General features: G+C 47.5%; 3 protein-coding genes across 3 annotated transcripts; 2 read left to right on the forward strand and 1 right to left on the reverse strand.

Annotated features, from left to right (window-relative positions):
• Positions 1-872: 872 nt before the first annotated feature.
• Positions 873-6,326, forward strand: LOC125523458 (adagio-like protein 1). The gene is made up of 2 exons (XM_048688491.2): positions 873-1,474; positions 4,259-6,326. Exons 1-2 carry the CDS (start codon positions 1,155-1,157, stop codon positions 5,868-5,870), a joined length of 1,932 nt encoding a protein of 643 aa, XP_048544448.1. The 5' UTR covers positions 873-1,154; the 3' UTR covers positions 5,871-6,326.
• Positions 6,327-6,476: 150 nt separating this feature from the next.
• LOC125523459 (putative cyclin-dependent kinase F-2) lies at positions 6,477-7,709 on the reverse strand. Its single transcript, XM_048688492.2, has one exon. It carries the CDS (start codon positions 7,686-7,688, stop codon positions 6,660-6,662), a length of 1,029 nt encoding a protein of 342 aa, XP_048544449.2. The 5' UTR covers positions 7,689-7,709; the 3' UTR covers positions 6,477-6,659.
• Positions 7,710-7,756: 47 nt separating this feature from the next.
• LOC125519180 (uncharacterized) lies at positions 7,757-9,109 on the forward strand. Its single transcript, XM_048684057.2, has one exon. It carries the CDS (start codon positions 7,897-7,899, stop codon positions 8,827-8,829), a length of 933 nt encoding a protein of 310 aa, XP_048540014.2. The 5' UTR covers positions 7,757-7,896; the 3' UTR covers positions 8,830-9,109.
• Positions 9,110-18,159: the final 9,050 nt, after the last annotated feature.

The following is an 18,159-nucleotide window of genomic DNA, read 5'->3' on the forward strand; positions in this document are numbered from 1 at the left end:
TAAGAGATCTAGAGGAGGAAGGAGAAAGAAGAGGACGAGGAGGCAGGAGGAGGCCAACCTGGCCTCGATGGTGGTGATGTGAGGCAAAGTGATGAGGCCACCGACACGAGATGGTAGGAGAATGAGACGAAGGAGGAGTGCGGGAAAGGAAGAAGAGCGACACAATTGACCTCAGTGTGACGACACCGACGATGTGGCTAGTGGTGTAATGCATTGTTGATAGAATGGTACCGAGCGCCTGCCGAGCCTACAAGCGCGCTTGCATGATTGGGATATGGCGATGCCTTGACTTGCCCGACTTACGATGGCGGCGGTGGAAAATCAAGGCCTACTATGGCGGAAGGAAGAAAAGGAGCAGCAGCAAAGGGGAAGGGGCGACACTACTAGAGAAACAAGATGCGGGGTTTTTCATGGTTTGAGTTCGACTTTGTACGTCGTCATGCAGAACATTCGATGCATGGGGGAGCGACGGAGCAGAGGAGGGAGCGCTCCTAGGTCCATGCTTTTGGGGGCTTTTGATACTCCCAACCAGAAAACCACGCCTAGAAGTTTCAAACAAATTCTACTCCGGAGTAGAATACAGATTGGTTTTTTTAGGGGACAATACAAATTGAGCTGAAATTCAACTCATTTGTAAAGTGGGGGTAGGGGGAGGGGGACAAAACGACGGCCACACCAGGGCCGCGCAGCTGGTCGCCCCGGTCCCGTGTGCTTCGCGGTTGCACGCGTGCACGTCTCGACATTTCGAGAACGGCGGATCCGGGCCGTCCACGTGCGCCGCAGATCCCATCCGACGGCGGAGGTCCATCACCGAGCGGGACAGGGCGCCAGTGGACGACGACGTCGACGAGGCTGGGCTCACGCCACTGTGCTCTGCACGCCGCCCTTTCCCCGTCCACTCGTTCGTCTTCCCTCTTTCTCCCCTCCCACGACCCCCGACAGCGAGGCAGAAGCAACCCGAGCCCCAGCCCACCATTCCCTCCCAGTCCCAGCCCCAAACCTCCTTCGCCTTCACCCAGCCCCCCAGCCACCGATCCCCAATCCGCGCGCCCACCCTCCCCTCCACGCGCGCGGGCGGCCATGGGATGAGCCGCGGCGGCGGGGGAGCCCGGGTCCGGACCTAGGGTTTTCGGCTGCCACGCGCGCGCGCAGCCATGGAGTGGGACAGCGAGTCCGACGGCGGCGGCAGCGCCGGGAGCGGGGACGAGATGGAGGAGGAGGAGGAGGAGGGGGGAGAGGTGGTGCTTGGCGGGGGGAGCGGGAGCGGGAGCGAGGGCGGGGGATTTGGAGGGATAGGCGGCGACGGGGTCGGCGGGATGTTCACGTTCGCCATCGAGGGGATGCTCCGCGGGGCGGGGCCGTACGGGCTGGTCGTCACGGACGCGCTCGAGCCCGACTGCCCCATCATCTACGTCAACCGCGGCTTCGAGGAGGCCACCGGGTACCGCGCCGAGGAGGTGCTCGGCAGGAACTGGTTCGTCCCCCGTCCGTCCTCCTACTTTTGCTCTCCTTCGGTTCGATTCGTGCATGTATTGTTGGAATTGATGCCACTTAGGATCGATCAGAGCTTAATTTTTGTTCGTTTGGATAATTGGGTTGCTACGTCCTGAGCTTCTGTAGTGGTGACTTGTAGCAATAGAAATGTGGCTAGATTGGGGAATTCTTCGGTTTACACTCTACTTGTTAAAACGCTTCTTCTTTGGGCCAAATATCAAGCTGTGACGTGGGTTCGTTATGGTGTAGGATTCCCTGTGCCTGTTTGTGCTTATTTGGCTTTGCCTAGTCCTCCAGTAGCATTGTTTGCTTTCTGTTAACAGTTCCTACAAATGCTCGTAAGACTTCCGATGATTTGTGTGCACCAAATAGATTGAAGTTAGCAACTTAGCACCAAAAAGTGCCATCATGTCTTGCATCATCAGTCCCAGGAGAAGTTTTCCTACCTTAAATTGTTGAGTTTGGACCATATCTTGAGGCTTTATTTACTCTATATATTGGAGCTGCTGAACCACATCTTGGCCTGATATGCTAGTCTTGGAACCATGCTGTTTGAATTCTCCCTTGGTTCGCTAACTTTGTATCTAATGCAACCCTTCAAGATTGACTTAACTCTGATACTTCTACGCTAGTGTTTTTGGATTGGTTATAGACTCTTTTTGGCATGATACTACATAAGTAATGACAAACAGAAGCATGTTTGTATGTAGTTTAATCATTTTTTGTTTTGTTTTAAGGTAATCATGTCTTGTGTAGTATCCTTTGAGCAAACATAGTTGTTGGAACTTTGCAACTTCACATGAAAATGAACAAATATTTATCATGACAGTCTCTAGAATAGAAAGGGGCGGACCTGATCAGTTAAAGAAGTATATTCAATCAAAACTTGTTTGTCATGTCCAGTCTGCCGGAATCCCCCAGGTGTTTGATGATCTGATCATACTATGCTATTTTGCACTCTTCAATGAATCATGGAAATGATACCTGTAGAGTTAGAGCAGGTTGTGAAAAGGGACTTTAAGGTAGTTAGCCTTAATGAAAGATGAGTCATAAGTGCATAACACAAAAGGGAGAACACAAAATAGTGACGCCTTGAAATGGGTATTTTTTGTATCAGTTATAAACTCCTTTTGGCATGATACTACATAAGTAATGAAAAACAATAACATGTTTGTAAGTACTTTTAATCATTTTGTAGGGCAACAAGGTTGTAGGTAGTATCCTTTGAGGTTTGAGCAAACATACTTGTTGGAACCTAGCAACTTCACATGGAAATGAACATATATTTATCATGATCTTTATGACAGAATGGGAGTGAACCTGCTCAGTTAAAAGTAGTATTCTAATCAAAATTTGTCTGCCATGTTAAGTATGCTGGAATCCCAGGTGTTTGATGATCTGACAGTTGACAATGTTATGTTGCACTTTTCAATAGTATCATGGAAAATAATGATACCTGTAGAGTTAGAGCAGGTTGTGGAATGGAACTTTTAAGGTATGTAGCCTTAATTAAAAATGAGCCATAGGCGCATAACACTAAAGGAAGAACACAAAAATAGTAATATCTGTAGCTGAAGGATCTAAGGTATACTTGGATAAGTGATAAATTGTGAGTTGTGACCAATTCTGGTCTTGCAGAAATAGTAATAGTAATATTCTGAAGTTCTCTTAAGTACCATCTGCTCTGTAGAATGACCTCACATATGATTATCTTGTAATATTTTGTTACGGAGGGACCCATAGATATCTGTATACTACGTACATCATAAGAAGAAATAGCGCCAATAGTATATTACTATGATGGTGACAGTAACTTGGACAACAAATATAGTGCTACTGATTTATGTGATGGAACAACTGTTTTCCAAAGTTTGGAAGGCTTAATCGTAGAAGTTATTGCATGCTTGTTATTTTGAGTTTCTGATAAAAAACAAATGGGGGGAGTACAGTTTTCTGCCCCCCCCCCCCCCCCCCCCCCCCCTCTTCTTTACAGACACTGACCCCATTACCTGAAGAGAGCAGTGCTCAATGTCTGTTCTCTCATAATCATAAAGCCTGCTTGCCTTGCATGTACAAATTTGGAGATCTAAATGTGCAATTTCCAAGTTCAATAGTCTATGTGATAACTCATGCAAACTTTGTGGACCTATAGTAGACTGTACTCCATTGATTATCTTGTGCTATATTGGCAGTCTAGCACTTATATACCTACTACTATTGATATCACAATTACGTCAGCCTGTAGACCTTTGTCCTAGGAAATAAATAATAGTCATTATTTACTGAAGCATATTCCAAGGCCCCAAGGGATGTTTGCTACAACATAAATAGTAAATTGAATTTGTGAAAACATGGTCTACAATGTTCTGCCGTACAACTGTGCATCTTGACCATGAACATTGAATTTCTTAAAGTTGTTTGCTGTCTTTTGCTGGCATTCTACATCATTATGAGCCTCAAAACACACATGATAATTAAGGGAATGCCGATGAAAACTTCTGAGAAAACAGGACCCTACCACCAAGGGGTCCTTATGATACTACATGGCATTCCTGGGCTATATAGATTCTTGCATGCTAATTAAGTTTGGAAATGGCATTTTGTAATTAATGGCAACAAAATATATCCTGTATGCAAGTGCTGCTCTTTTCTTGAACCATTTCTCCTTTTTTAGCTGTCCATGATGTAGCTTTTTGCGCAGTAGTTTACTGTTGAACTTACTATCCTTGATGTTCTTATACACTGCTGTTTGTCCCTCTTTCAGCCGGTTTCTGCAATGCAGAGGCCCATTTGCTCAGAGAAGGCACCCCTTGGTTGATGATGCAGTAGTTTCTGGGATTCAGAGATGCGTAGACAACGGTACTCAGTTCCGTGGTGATTTGTTGAATTTCAGAAAAGACGGATTTCCATTGATGAATAGGCTGCATCTGACTCCTATATATGGAGATGATGATATCATCACCCATTATATGGGCATTCAGTTCTTCACCAATGCTAATGTTGATTTGGGACCAGTACCTGGCTCAGTTACAAGGGAACCTGTGAGATCTACACGGTTTGCTCCGGATAACTTTTTCCGGCCCATAACCACCGGACTAGAGCAGGATAACTTCTGCCGGGAGTATTCCAGTCTCTTCCAGCTAACTGATGAAGTACTTTGCCAGAGTATTTTGTCAAGGTTGTCTCCAAGAGATGTCGCATCTGTGAGCTCTGTATGTCGACGGTTGTATGACTTAACAAAAAATGAAGATCTTTGGAGAATGGTTTGCCGTAATGCATGGGGTAGTGAGACTACTCGAGCTCTTGAGACTGTGCCTGCTGCGAAAAGATTGGGCTGGGGTCGGCTGGCCAGAGAACTAACCACCCTGGAAGCTGTTGCATGGAGGAAATTGACAGTTGGAGGTGCAGTGGAGCCATCTCGATGCAACTTCAGTGCTTGTGCTGTAGGGAATCGTGTCGTTCTCTTTGGCGGGGAAGGTGTTAACATGCAACCGATGAATGACACGTTTGTGTTGGATTTGAATGCTAGCAATCCGGAGTGGAGACATGTCAATGTAAGCTCAGCTCCTCCGGGCCGCTGGGGCCATACACTATCTTGCCTAAATGGATCTTGGTTAGTTGTGTTCGGGGGTTGTGGAAGGCAGGGCCTTCTTAATGATGTATTCATGTTGGATTTGGATGCGAAACACCCAACTTGGCGGGAGATCCCTGGTGTTGCACCGCCGGTTCCGCGTTCATGGCACAGCTCCTGCACTTTGGATGGGAATAAGTTGGTGGTTTCTGGTGGCTGTGCAGACTCGGGTGTACTACTCAGTGATACGTTTCTTCTTGATGTGAGCATGGACAGACCTGTATGGAGGGAAGTACCTGCATCTTGGACACCACCTTCTAGATTGGGCCACTCAATGTCTGTGTATGATGGTAGGAAAATTCTGATGTTCGGCGGTCTTGCTAAGAGTGGTCCTCTCCGACTACGATCCAGTGATGTGTTCACAATGGACTTAAGCGAAGAAGAGCCCTGCTGGCGGTGCCTCACTGGGAGTGGAATGCCTGGGGCGGGAAATCCGGCTGGAGCTGGTCCACCTCCTCGTCTTGATCACGTTGCTGTGAGTTTGCCAGGGGGAAGAGTGTTAATATTTGGTGGATCAGTGGCAGGCCTCCACTCGGCGTCACAGCTGTATCTCTTGGATCCGACTGAAGAGAAACCTACGTGGAGGATACTTAATGTTCCCGGGCGACCTCCGCGGTTTGCGTGGGGCCACAGTACCTGTGTCGTTGGAGGTACAAAAGCGATAGTGCTTGGAGGACAAACTGGAGAAGAGTGGATGCTCACCGAAGTACATGAGCTCTCTCTGGCTAGTAGTAACTCTGTTTGAAGTCTATATAAAGGTCTTTCAACCAAGCTTCCATGAAAACAAATGAGACCTTTCAAGTGGCGTTAAGCTTGATTGTCTTCACCACCGGGCGGGGGCACTGAATGTTTGGCGCCCTGAATGGATGTATTTGCTCGGAAGTGAGATATGGTTGGGTCTCGAGTAAAGATTAAACCTCTTAAACCGGGGTTGCTCGCTTTATATGTAGCTAATGGGTAGTGATATGTTTTTTCTTTCTCTTGTTGCTGTTTGTTTGGTCTTTTACCAGATAAGTATAATTCATAAGCTACTCTCATGGAATGAGTATCAGTTTTATGTATTCTCAGACTATTCCGACATCCATTCTGTTAGGTTAAAAAAAGGACTACTTTGTACAGATGAACCCTCTCCTGTATTCTGTGAAACTGTGATAGTTATGAGATGTATGGATGGTCTTGGATCAATCCTCTTTTTTTGTTAGACATGTAATAACAGGCTGTAGCAAGTTTTCCTCTCAGGTAAGCTTATTAGTTGTGTGTGTTTTAACTTTTTTCTATTTTCCTCTTGTTTATAGACAAATAATGTACAGTTCTTCTCTAGCACTGATAAACATTGTGACAGGGAAATAGCTGTCGACTCGTTTAGTTGCAGAGAGGGAGATCCTAGCCTGCACAACATTCTAAATTACAATTCCATTACAGGAGAAACCACCTTGGTACAATTCCATTACTGACTAAATTACATTACAAAACATATCATCATCTTGTACCCTACGCAGAAGTGATGACGTAGAATGGTGGTACAGCATGCATCCTACGCAGTAGAGGCAGCGACGTCGGCGGTGTCAGTGAACCACGGGCACTGGAGCGCCACGGCCGCCGGCAGACGCTCGCTGGGGTCGCATGTGAGGAGCCCGTCTAAAACCTCGAATCCGTCGCGCGACAGGCGCTCCTCCGGGAACAGCGCGCGTAGCACGCTGTCGCCTCGACGTGTCGGCGGCATCTGCCCCGCGGCGGCGAGCGGGAGCGGCGTGCGCGTGAATCCTACACACGCGCCGCCGAGCACGCGGAAGATTCGGAAGAGCTGGTCGACCACGTTTTGTCCCGGGAACAGCGGTTCGCCGGCGAGCAGCTCGGCCATGACGCAGCCGAGCGACCAGGCGTCCACGAGCTCGTCGTAGTCCGACCTCCCCAGGAGCATCTCGGGAGCCATGTACCAGCGCGTGCCGGCCCGGCCGCGCGGCGGCGGCGCGCTGGCCATGGACACGGCCAGCCCGAGGTCGCATATCTTCACCGCGCCCTCGCCGCCGACGAGGACGTTCCCGGGCTTGATGTCCCGGTGGACGATGCCGCGCTCGTGCATCCTCCCGGCGCCGCTCAGGAGCTGCCGCATGACGCGGCGCGTCTCCTCCTCCGTGAACGGCCGGCGGCGAGCGCGCAGGACGTGGGCGAGGCTCGGGCCGACGTGCTCCAGGACGAGGCTGCACTGCCCGCTGCGGGGGTCCCGCGCGATGCCGTGCAAGCCGACGACCGAGGGGTGGCCGCGGCACGCCGCGAGGTAGCACGCCTCGCGCAGCAGGCCGCGGTGGAGCGCGTGTGCACGGTGGTGCCTCCTCTTGCCGCCGTCGGGTGAGCGGACCAGGAACTTGAGGGCGACGTCGTCTCCGGTGGCGCGGTGGCGCGCCTTGACGACGACGCCGAAGCCGCCCGCCCCGAGCACGCGCGTCAGCTGGTAGTCCTCGGTGCTCCCGATGCGCCGTCTCTTGCGGGAGCCCGCGGCGTGGTCGTCGATCATGGCGCCAATGGCGGCTTCCGCTGCGGCAGCTCGCGACATGATGGCCATGGATGTGGGTGCTACTTGCTGGTGCGTGTTGGAATATCTGTAGTTATTGTGTACAGGAGGTGCGGCACATGCAAACCGATTGCCGTTCGAAGATGTTTCCGTGGCGCGCGCGCAACTCTCAACGCGCTTCCGACTGCTGCTCTGATCGACGAATGGCACTCGGTTTGCTCACCGCCTCACCGGAAGATCTATATAAACTTGATCTTCGATGACCTCGTTGTACGCGATCGCTTTCTTCCTCCCCCTCCACTTCTCCGTCCAAAGATCGATCACAGCTCGCCAGAAATCCGCTGCCATGGCCGCGCAGACCACCAGCCCGCTCGGCCGGTGGAAGCGCTTCTTCGGCGCCTTCGACTCCGTCGACGCGGCCATCGAGGCGGCCGACCCTGACATGTGCCGCGACGAGCTCCGGCGCGCCAGGGGCGATATCTTCGAAGGGCTCTGCAACACCGCGGACGACGGCAAGGCGGAGAAGCTCTGCGGGGTTCTCGACGGCTTGATGGCAGAGTCCCTCGAGACGCTGCGGTTGACTCCGGTGACGCCCAAGGTGCTCGCCACCACGGACCTCGCCAAGGCCGTCCGTGCGCTGCAGAAGCACGAGTCCGAGCGGGTCCGCGTCCTCGCCAGGGGCATCGTGAGCGAGTGGAGGGCGTCCGCGCTGGGCGACGTCGCCGGAGAGCCGGACAACTTCAACGCGCCTCAGCCCAAGGAGACCGTCGAGCAGCAGCGTGTCAGCGCAACGACGACGGAGCGGCCTTCCTCCAACAAGATCGTCGTTCATGATCGGCAGCATGCCTCGGCCGATCTTGACTCGAAGAAGAAGAAGAAGACGGTGGAGATCAGCAGCAAGGCGTCCGATCTCGTCGGCGGGATCAGCATGGCGAAGCCCAAGGAGGTCACCGTCTGTCAGCGTGTCAATGTCTCGGCCGATCCAGACGCGAAGGCAATGGAGGCCGCGAAGCGCAAACTCCATGAGAGGTACCAACAAGCATCGGATGCCAAGCGGCAGCGCAGGGTGCAACTCGTGGAGGCGCCGGAGATGGTGAAGCAGAGGCGGGAGAGAAGCCTGGCGGGGTGCGCCACCTCAATGCGCAAGAAAACCTTCTCCGTCAGTGCAGCTTCGCAGGGTTTAGCAGGCTAGGCAGAGTTGAACTGTTGATCAGACGCTGTGCCATCTTGGTCCATCTTGTAAGCGTTGCATGTTAACAGAAGAAACCATTTGTCTCTTCTGTACAACTCGGCGATCATGAATACAGATTTCTTGATCTTCGTTGTCAGATAAGCATCGGAACTACTGCTGCTTATCATGGTGATGTAAAACTGTGTGTGACAGATGCAAACCGATTCAGGTTTCTGTAGATGAAATTCCTAGTTGTATGATCTCTTAACATTAAAATCTGTAGATGAAATTCCTAGTTGTATGATCTCTTAACATTAAAATCAGTAGATGAAATTCCTAGTTGTATGATCTGACATTAAATTCCTAGTTGTATGATCTGACATTAAATTCTCTGACATTAAATTCCTAGTTGTATGATCTCTTGAGATGCAAACCCGCAAGTTTAATGGAGTATACAATGATTACTGGAGTATTGTGTTGAAACCTACAAGTTTCAGGTTTCAGTAATTCGTAGGACGCCGTTACCCCCGTGTAGTTCGCCTTGTCGCCCGACCTACCCAGTACGCCTCAAAGCTCCCCCCCCCCCCTTTTTCCTGATCCTATGCTTGTGGGTTCGGAGACGGTGTCACCCTCCGACGGGAGGTACAGCCCCGCCAACCTCTTCGTGACATGGTGGTTCCGACCAGCATTGGCCTCTTAATCTACGATTCCGGATTCGGCGGCTATGGCATCGCTCAGCTTCAGGCCAGGAAGAGATCTCTGGTCGGCTTGCCGGTGCTGGCAGCGACGGTGCCCGCGGGTGTCGTTTTCCTTCTTGGAGGCGCTGCCAAGGCCTTCAGTTGAGCCCCTCTTCGAGCTCAGGGGAAACCCTAGGTCCGGGTCCCCTGGATTGGATAGTGATGGTGTCTCGGCTTGGTCTTCCTTCCCGAAGGCACTATCTTGCTTGCTTGCGGTGTCCCCAGTTTTGGCTCGAATGATGTTGGAGTTCTTGTTGGTTTGGCATCACTGTTTTGGCTCGGGTTTCGTAGGTTTAGCTGTGATGTATCCTCTGTACGGGGCGAGCATCCCTTGTCTCTCAGCTCTGGGCACCATGTTCATGCCTTCCTGCGTTCGTGTTTTGTTTTGTAATCCTTTGTACTCTTTCTACTCCTTCTATCAATGAAATGATACACAAGCTTTGCTTTTTCGTGAAAAAAGGTAATTACTGGAGATTGTGTGTGTGTGTGTGTTGAAACCTGCAAGTTTCAGGTTTCAGTATGATATAGAGTATTGTGTTAATTAGTAGACTACAATTTGAGAATATGATCTGGTTCAGTTAGAGAAAAATTCAGTAAGATTTTGTAAATGCCATGGTCAAGTGTACCTCCAAATTTTTGTATATTCAGTTAAACTATCAATAGTTAATCTGTACTCCAAAATGTTAGCAATGCTCCTCCACTGAATTTAGTTGTTGTCTACTGTCAAAATTCAGTTAAAATATCATGTCATTTCACACAAAAAATAAGCAAAAAAAAACTACCTAATGAAAGCTTGGGTATAAAGTGGAGTACATACCAAATTCAGTTATGTAATTGCAACCAAACTAAAAATGGTGCCATGACTTTTCACTGATTTGACAGTAAATTGACAGTTTTGACATAGCTGAAACTGCTGCTGACATTGGAGTATGTATGTGATGACTTGAGTGTGTGTGTGTGTGTGTGTGTGTGTGTGTGTGAGATCTCCACACACCTCTAGTCTAGTTTTACTGCCATGATCTTTGTTAGCAAATGTTTCAATCAACATGATACTCCTAAAATGCAGTTTGCTTTCAGGTTTCAGTTTACTAGGAAAGGGGCCATGGCACCCATTTCTTGTTTGGCTGCCATGTTAACCAAACTAGAAATGGTGCCATGGCACCCATTTTTTGTTTGGATTACATACTCTTGTTTGGCTGTTATGGTACCATGGAGTACTCATCTTTTGTCATTGATAGCAGGAGCACATAACTATGGATTTGAACTTGATGCTTCAAGAAGAACATGAAGATGAAGCTATTGATTTGAACTTGATGCCTTAAAAAGAAGAAGAAGATGAAGTTATTGATTTGAACTTGATGCCTCAAGAAGAAGCAGAAGAATATGAAGCTATTAATTCGAACGGGACGCCTCAAGAAAATGAACAAGCTCAAGAATATGAAGCGGGTAAAATCCAAAAAGGAAAGAATTGTCAGATAAGGAGAGGCATGGTGTTTACTTTGCTTTGCTAGTAATCAAGCTCAGACATGGATCTATTCAACTAGAGGACAAGCTGCTATCTTAACCCTGGTGAACATACACGGTACTATCTGTTGAAAGAATCTGGCAGACGCCAAAAAGCATATTGCCTTAGGCCAAGAAGTGGATAACAAGAAAGGAAGAGCTGGCTGAAAGAGAAAAAAGCCGGATCTTTCAAGGACCTCGACAATCCCACTCAATAGTAGGACAGTTCAAGCTCTGGCATGATCTCTAGGTGTGGCCTGCTCGACCCTACACAAGCGGTTTCAGTTGAATGAGCTCAAGCGCATCACAAACACACCGAAGCCTTACTTCAAGCCAGAGAACAAGATTGCAAGATTGATATTCTGTATGTCCAGGCTTGATGAGAATTGGATCTCAAGTTCCCCGCCTATTTTCAAGCCAATGACCGATATGGTGCATATAGATGAAAAATGGCATGACGTGACTAGAGTGAAAAAACAGTTACTATGTACTTCCAGGAGAACCTGAACCCAAGTGCACCATGCAAAATACTAATAGCATTGGGAAAGTAATGTTCTTAACTGTCGTGGCTAGGCCTCAATACAACGATGATGGGGAGCTAACATTCGATGGAAAGATTGGTATTTGGGCATTTGTCGAAGAGACTGAGGTAGTGCGAACAAGTCATAACAGAGTAAGGGGAACGAGAGAGCTAAAATCAATGAAAGTAATCAGACCTGTGTGCAGAGATTATCTCATCAACAGAGTTATCCCAGTGATTCAAGATAAGTGGCCTGACGATGATGAGGGAAGAACAATCTTCATCCAAAAGGATAATACGAGGTCTCATGTTCTTGTTAACGATGAAGCTTTTCGAGAAGCTGTGGAACGAACTGATCTAGACATTCAATTGTTACAACAAGCCCCAAACAACCCCGAGTTAATTGTTTGGACCTCTACTTCCACAACTCTCTCTCTCAAGTCTCCAACCGACTGCAGATCACCTACAAATATCCAGGAACTAGTACATGTGTGGAAGAGGAGTTTGAGAACTATGAGGCCCACAAGCTATTCAAAAGCTTTGTCACATTGCAAGCAGTTATGTTGAAGTTATGAAAGACAAAGGAAGAAATCAATATAAGCTGCCACACTTGTACAAGGATCGTCATCAAAATGATGGAAGAGAAGTAATCAGTGTATATTGTGATGGTCACCTAGTTGCTGATACCAGGGCCATTATAGAAAAAATGCAATAGGAAAGGGAAGGGAAGAAGTAGCTAGAGAAAGGAAAGGATGCTCTAGGAAAGGGAAGTGTATGTCATGTGTATTTGATTATTGGAATATTTTGGCAATAATTGGATTTATTTGAATTTATTGGAATTATTTTGATTTATTTGAATTTGTTGGAATTATCTAAATTAATTTGAATTTGTTTGAATGATAATTAGTTTGGAATTTGTTGGATTAATTTGAATTATTTCAATTGGAATAATTTGGTTTAATTTAGAATAATTTCAATTATTTTGATTAATTTGATTTATTGGAATTATTTGGGTTAACTTGAATAATTTGGTTTAATTTGGCCACTACATGGCCAACTGAAGCAATATGCTAACTACACTACTCCATTAATTTCCATCTATATACGTATAATCTGGATAAGATTGAATTTGATCAGATATGAATTTATTTTAATTCAAACAACAACAAGGCATATTATTGTGAACAACCTTGTTTGGACAAATAAAGCTTCAATACTCCTATGTTAGGAGTACCTTCATTATGGAGATGTATTCTTACAATACTAGTGGAAAGAGAGATGTATTCATACTCCTATGTACCAGATCTCCAAGAACAAATCAAGTGACAGTTCTTATAGGAATTGACAACACAAGAATAAAGCATGATTGAATTTGCATAAAGAGGACATGATCATGATCATGACACCTTTGCATAAACCAAATAGCCATGACTGGACATGATCATGATCATGACACTTTATTGTGCTTGAGAATTGCTAGAGTTACAGTCAAATACAGTCAAACAAGAATGCAATCAAGCAAATTCATTCACAAAGATAGAAAAGTGTAGTCATTTTTGCTAAAATTTACAGTGCATACTTAGCGGTTCAGTTAACCACTCGAGGTAGATTAAGCCAACAAGGCATACATGGCGGAGCTCCACCACCTATACCCGGAGTGTGTCAAGCAGGTGCGCCGATCGTACGAGATTTACAAGTCCAGGGTGACGGAAGCCATCGACCTTTGCTCCAGCAACGGCTCCGGCTCCGACGACGGCGGAGATGGCGATCGAGCAAGGCTGGGTGGTGGCGGCGGCAGAGAGGGCGAGGAGCCCATGACCAAATCGGACTGTTAGAGGTTGATGAATGAAAGTGATAGCTATAGTAAAAAAATGAGAGTGATAGCCAGTAGTTACTTTTAGTTTTTATGCAATCTAATCTAAATTTTGTTTAAGTTGTGTAAAATAGTTTATGCAACTGGTTGAATCGAGTTCGAATCAAGTTTGATGAATTTGTTTGGATCAAATTTGCATCGAATTTGTGTTCATTTTTTAATGAGTTAAGTTTCGGAATTCAGTTAGAAATGACACTTTTTTAGAGGAGCAGATAGACTCCTCTAAAGTATACTCTGCCGTTTGCTCGTCTGATTTATAGGGGACCGATAGAGATGCTCTCACCCGGCGCAAGGTTGGTCTCTGGTCGCCATCTCTCTTTCCTGCCTCTTAGTCGGGGTTGCCATACTCCACACCTCCTGTGAGCATATAATCACAGGCCGGGGAGAGAACACCAATCCAGCCCCCGGGAGGACCACGCTACAGCAACCGCCACCGCCGCTGAAGATCAGACGCCCCCCGAACGAAACCGTAGACACTAGGGTTGTCTTCCAATCACCTCTATAGTGAAACGCTCGCTTGTGCAACGAGCAAAATGCAAGGGTCTTCCACCACAAAATTGCATCGCCACTGATCCTTCTGAAAACAATCATGGAGGAGGCAAAGCTTTGGGTTCGGGTCTAAAAAACTAGGGCATATTATAACGTGCGAGTTATTGCCATTGCCGTGAATGCTGGTCACATGCAAATCTTATGCCTCTGTTTAAAAAAAACGATCGCTTGTGGTAGATCATATGTGCTGGTTTGCTCAACATCCTTCTGGCAGCACTAGGAGTGCGCTTTTTCTTGTTCCTTTTGTAACTAAAACTTTTATCAGATTTCTTTCTCATTTTGTGTGCTTGTACATGTGGGATATATATGCATCTCCGTTGCCAAGGTGGAATTTTCTCGTGCTTCTAACATATATATACATGCTAAAAAATTGCACATGCACAAGAATATTTAAAAAGCTTCTATCAGAAAAAAAAACTATAGTTCTCTCTGTAGGATTCTTATATAGTAGTCCTAAGTGAAGCATATAGCAACTAAAAAAACCATCTTGTAAAAAGCAAGATAGCTGGCCTGCAAAATATTCCATGAGAAAAACTTCAGGAGCAGTAAACCTTGCACGTACTACGAAGGTTTGGTTTGCTTACTATACAGAAGCAGAAAACAAACGTCCTCTTTAAGCCCTGTCTTTTGAGCACCTGCGTGTTGTGGAGGCGTGTAATTTGTTATTGTTTCGCAACCAGAATGGGTTTTCTTCTCTCTTAGGGGCGGTGATCCAGCAAGAGAACTGGATATAGCTGACGCGGTGAATCACAATGCTGCATTTAGGTATCACATAATAAATCTCACATATTAGTTTGTCCGAGCATCAATAGCATTCCTCTCCAGAAATTCTTCAGCTATATATGTACAGAGCTGGTATATATACCTTTCCAACCACGTATGTCCACACACATATTTACAGAGGTGATGCATGTCTATATGTACAGAGCTGGTATACCTTTCTACAGTATGTACACTACGTTGACCACGTATGTCCACACACATATTTACACGGAAAATAAAGAAGAAGGACGTCCTGAACATATATAGCAGTACTAGCAAATTAACGAGGAATTACTAAAGCTTCACCCAGATCGCTGATAAACGAAATGATGAATGGGTGATCAGAGGCTAGAACCAGAGCCTCAGCTCCAAGTCCACCTCGTCGTTGCCCTCGCCCCCGGGACCTGCCTTCTGCGACCCACCGGCGCGGCCACCGTCGACTTGAGCGCCAGCCGGCGGTGCCTCGGCCTCGGCCTCGCGGCGGCGGTGGACGTTCATGTGCCCTCCGAGCGCCTGGGCGGTGGTGAAGCCCCTCTTGCAGATGCGGCACATGTGACACTCCTGAGCCCGCCTCGCAGCGCTGTCCTCCGCCGAGCCCGCCTTGCCGACGCCACCTCCCTCCATTGAACTCGAACCTTGCCGGAAGCTGATTGATTTGTGTGTGGTGTGAGTAGCAAGTGTGAAGTGTGGTGGATGGGACTTGTTGTAGTTGGATGCTTGGATGGATCTTAGGAGCGCAGCAATGGCTGTATATATAGCGGTAGAGGCTGTGTGTGTAGTGTGTGCTGCTGAGAGAGTGCGCATGCTGGTCGGCGGCCATTGCCTAGCTTCAGGGAGCGGAAGACTATCCAGGCCGGCGGCCATTGTTGCCGGCCTAGTTGGCGAATATAGCGTGGCGGTGCATGGGTGGGTATGCCGGTGCTGATGGGGCTGTGAGAGGCTGGTTTACATATATAGCTCTACCAGCCACATAGCGTACACTGTGTACGTGCATGCATTGCTAGCTTCAGGGAGCGGAAGACTGCCGAGGCCGGCGGCCATTGCCGGCCTAGTTGGCAAATATAGCGCGGCGGTGCATCGGTGGGCATGCCGGTGCTGATGGGCTGTGAGAGGCTGGTCTATATATATAGCTCTACCGGCCACCTGGATTTGATCATAGCGTACACTGCGTACGTACATGCATTGCTTCCTGCATCCATTCCTTTTTCCAAGTAAAATCCTTTGTTCGACGCAAAAGAAAAGTAAAATCCTTGGAATATTCCCGTGACGAGGCACGCATGGACGCATTTTTATTTGTTATTTATTTTTGTTGTGATTCATGAATGAATAAACAAAAAATAAAATAAATTATTATTTGTGCAAGAAAAATAACTAACCAATTGCATGAACACGCACCGCTACCCTATCCCGTCGATCGACATGAGTACCGAATTGTATGACTTACGACATTGCCTGCCGCACGCAAGGATGAAATGTGTTCTTTTCTTCTGGTTAATAATGTTTTCGCTGCATTGTTAAGAATTATATTTCGGCATGGAGATGAGATTCAGAATTATATTTCCGCATGGATATGAGATTCAGAAAATATATCTTCCACTAAAGAAAGTGTTTATAGAGGATGGTAGAAGCACACAAGAGTTTAACCCGCCACATTTACATACTAAGGGCATGTTCGGTAGTTGGCTAGCTTTAAGGTCTACTACAGAGTTAGACTAAACTACGGAGGAATGCCACCGCCAAGTGACCCGGCGGGTCATGTACTGGTTTGCTCATGCAGGTTGGCCTACTGGCGTGTGCGAAAAGCTGGATCGAGCAACCCGGACAATTTTCCATTGATCGCAATCTCTGGAAGAAGGTGGCGTCGGAAAATAGAAACGAGATTTGGAGATCCACTGAAGCTGGAGGACATCTGAACATGCCCTAAGATACATATAGACAAAATAAAGTGATATCAAAGGTTAACAACCCAAATAGATCAGTGCTCATGTGGACAAAGGAAAAAGTAACTAAACATACATCCAAGTCAATGAGGATGTAATTGTCTTCTTCCTTTTGCATCCACCGGCAGTGTGCTATGGGTATAACTCAGCGCCACGTATGGACATCTGGATCACCATTAGAGCCAGGATAACACTCTTTTAGCGGTCCGGAAGTCGTCGATACAAACCAGAAGACACCGCCGGTCGTGGTATGTTAGGAAATCTATACCCCAAGAAGAAAATTCCATAGAGATAATATATAACGGCCCAAGTCCGTCCAAGTGGAATCGAGGAACACAAACCTCAGATACCCCCCAACAAGCCCGAGGATGGAAACCTTCGCCAATCGAAGCTGCAGTTCGAGGAGTAAGATGTCTTGTTTCCTTCTCCACAAGACATCGCCTCCAAGCAAAACCTGCAGAAGGAAAATCCAGATTGACCATCCCCCCCTCCCCCCGCTCCTCGCAGCGATGCCAGTAAGCACCACTGGAACGAGGGTGAGGCCAGAATGACATTCCATGACGACGGTGACGCTGTCTTCTCTCCACGGACCGCTGGAGGCCAAAATTTAAACTTAATCCTAACCCTATCACCATCAAACTGAAACAACGGGGTGCTTGTCCCCCTCCCCCTAGTGCCGAAGCAGTGAGTGGTGGGAGAGGTGGGGAGAAGGTAGATCAGTGTTGCCGCCCTGTCTCCTAGGGTACCGTGGGAGCCGTTTTTTGGGCAATCAGCTTGGGTTCGTCCGCCAGACATGAACATACCATGCAAGACATACATATTATCGTAACAATTTAACGGCGCAACATACCACGGTAAGCTCAATGAGATAATACAACAGTGCTCCGTCCATGAAAAATACAATAGAGAAGCAAGAAACCAACCAAGTGTATGGCCAACAAATAGACAGCATAAACAAAATGACGTAGAAGGCACATTTCTACTTTTAGTATAGTGCTAAAAAAGGGTCAAACATAAGTGTTCCCTTGAATTGGACACAAATGGGCTTAGGTTCACTCGCACGAAATTCAAATGGATGTGTTCAGGATAATCAAAGAAAGGAGTTGGTTACGGGACAAGGCTTGGGCTTTGGTGACCAAGGTTTGAGTCTCATATCTCACAATACACTAGTAGAAAAAGGGCCTATTGTTCCGGTTCGTAAGAGCCTTTTGTCCCGGTTCCTGAACCGGGACTAAAGGGTCGGTACTAATGCCCTCTCCCTTTAGTCCCGGTTCAATCCAGAACCGGGACAGATGGGCCTTCACGTGGCCTGTGCGCGGAGCCCAGGCAGGAGGGCCTTTGGTCCCGGTTGGTGTCACCAACCGGGACCAATAGGCATCCACGCGTCAGCATTTCTGTGGCTGGGGTTTTTTTTTGAAAGGGGGGGGTTGGGGGTTTTGGGGGGTTAATTTAGGTGTTTCATATATT

Source organism: Triticum urartu, chromosome 7A, assembly GCF_056163025.1.
Source record: "Triticum urartu cultivar PI428250 chromosome 7A, HENAU_Tu73, whole genome shotgun sequence".
Lineage (NCBI taxonomy): Eukaryota > Viridiplantae > Streptophyta > Magnoliopsida > Poales > Poaceae > Triticum > Triticum urartu.

What these genes read in the sequence shown, in the direction of transcription:
- LOC125523458 (XM_048688491.2), top strand. Translation starts at nt 1,155, where the DNA reads ATGGAGTGGGACAGCGAGTCCGACGGCGGCGGCAGCGCCGGGAGCGGG. An exon ending in GAGGTGCTCGGCAGGAACTG is followed by an intron (nt 1,475 to 4,258) that starts GTTCGTCCCCCG and finishes TCCCTCTTTCAG; the next exon opens with CCGGTTTCTGCAATGCAGAG.
- LOC125523459 (XM_048688492.2), bottom strand. Translation starts at nt 7,688, where the DNA reads ATGGCCATCATGTCGCGAGCTGCCGCAGCGGAAGCCGCCATTGGCGCC.
- LOC125519180 (XM_048684057.2), top strand. Translation starts at nt 7,897, where the DNA reads ATGACCTCGTTGTACGCGATCGCTTTCTTCCTCCCCCTCCACTTCTCC.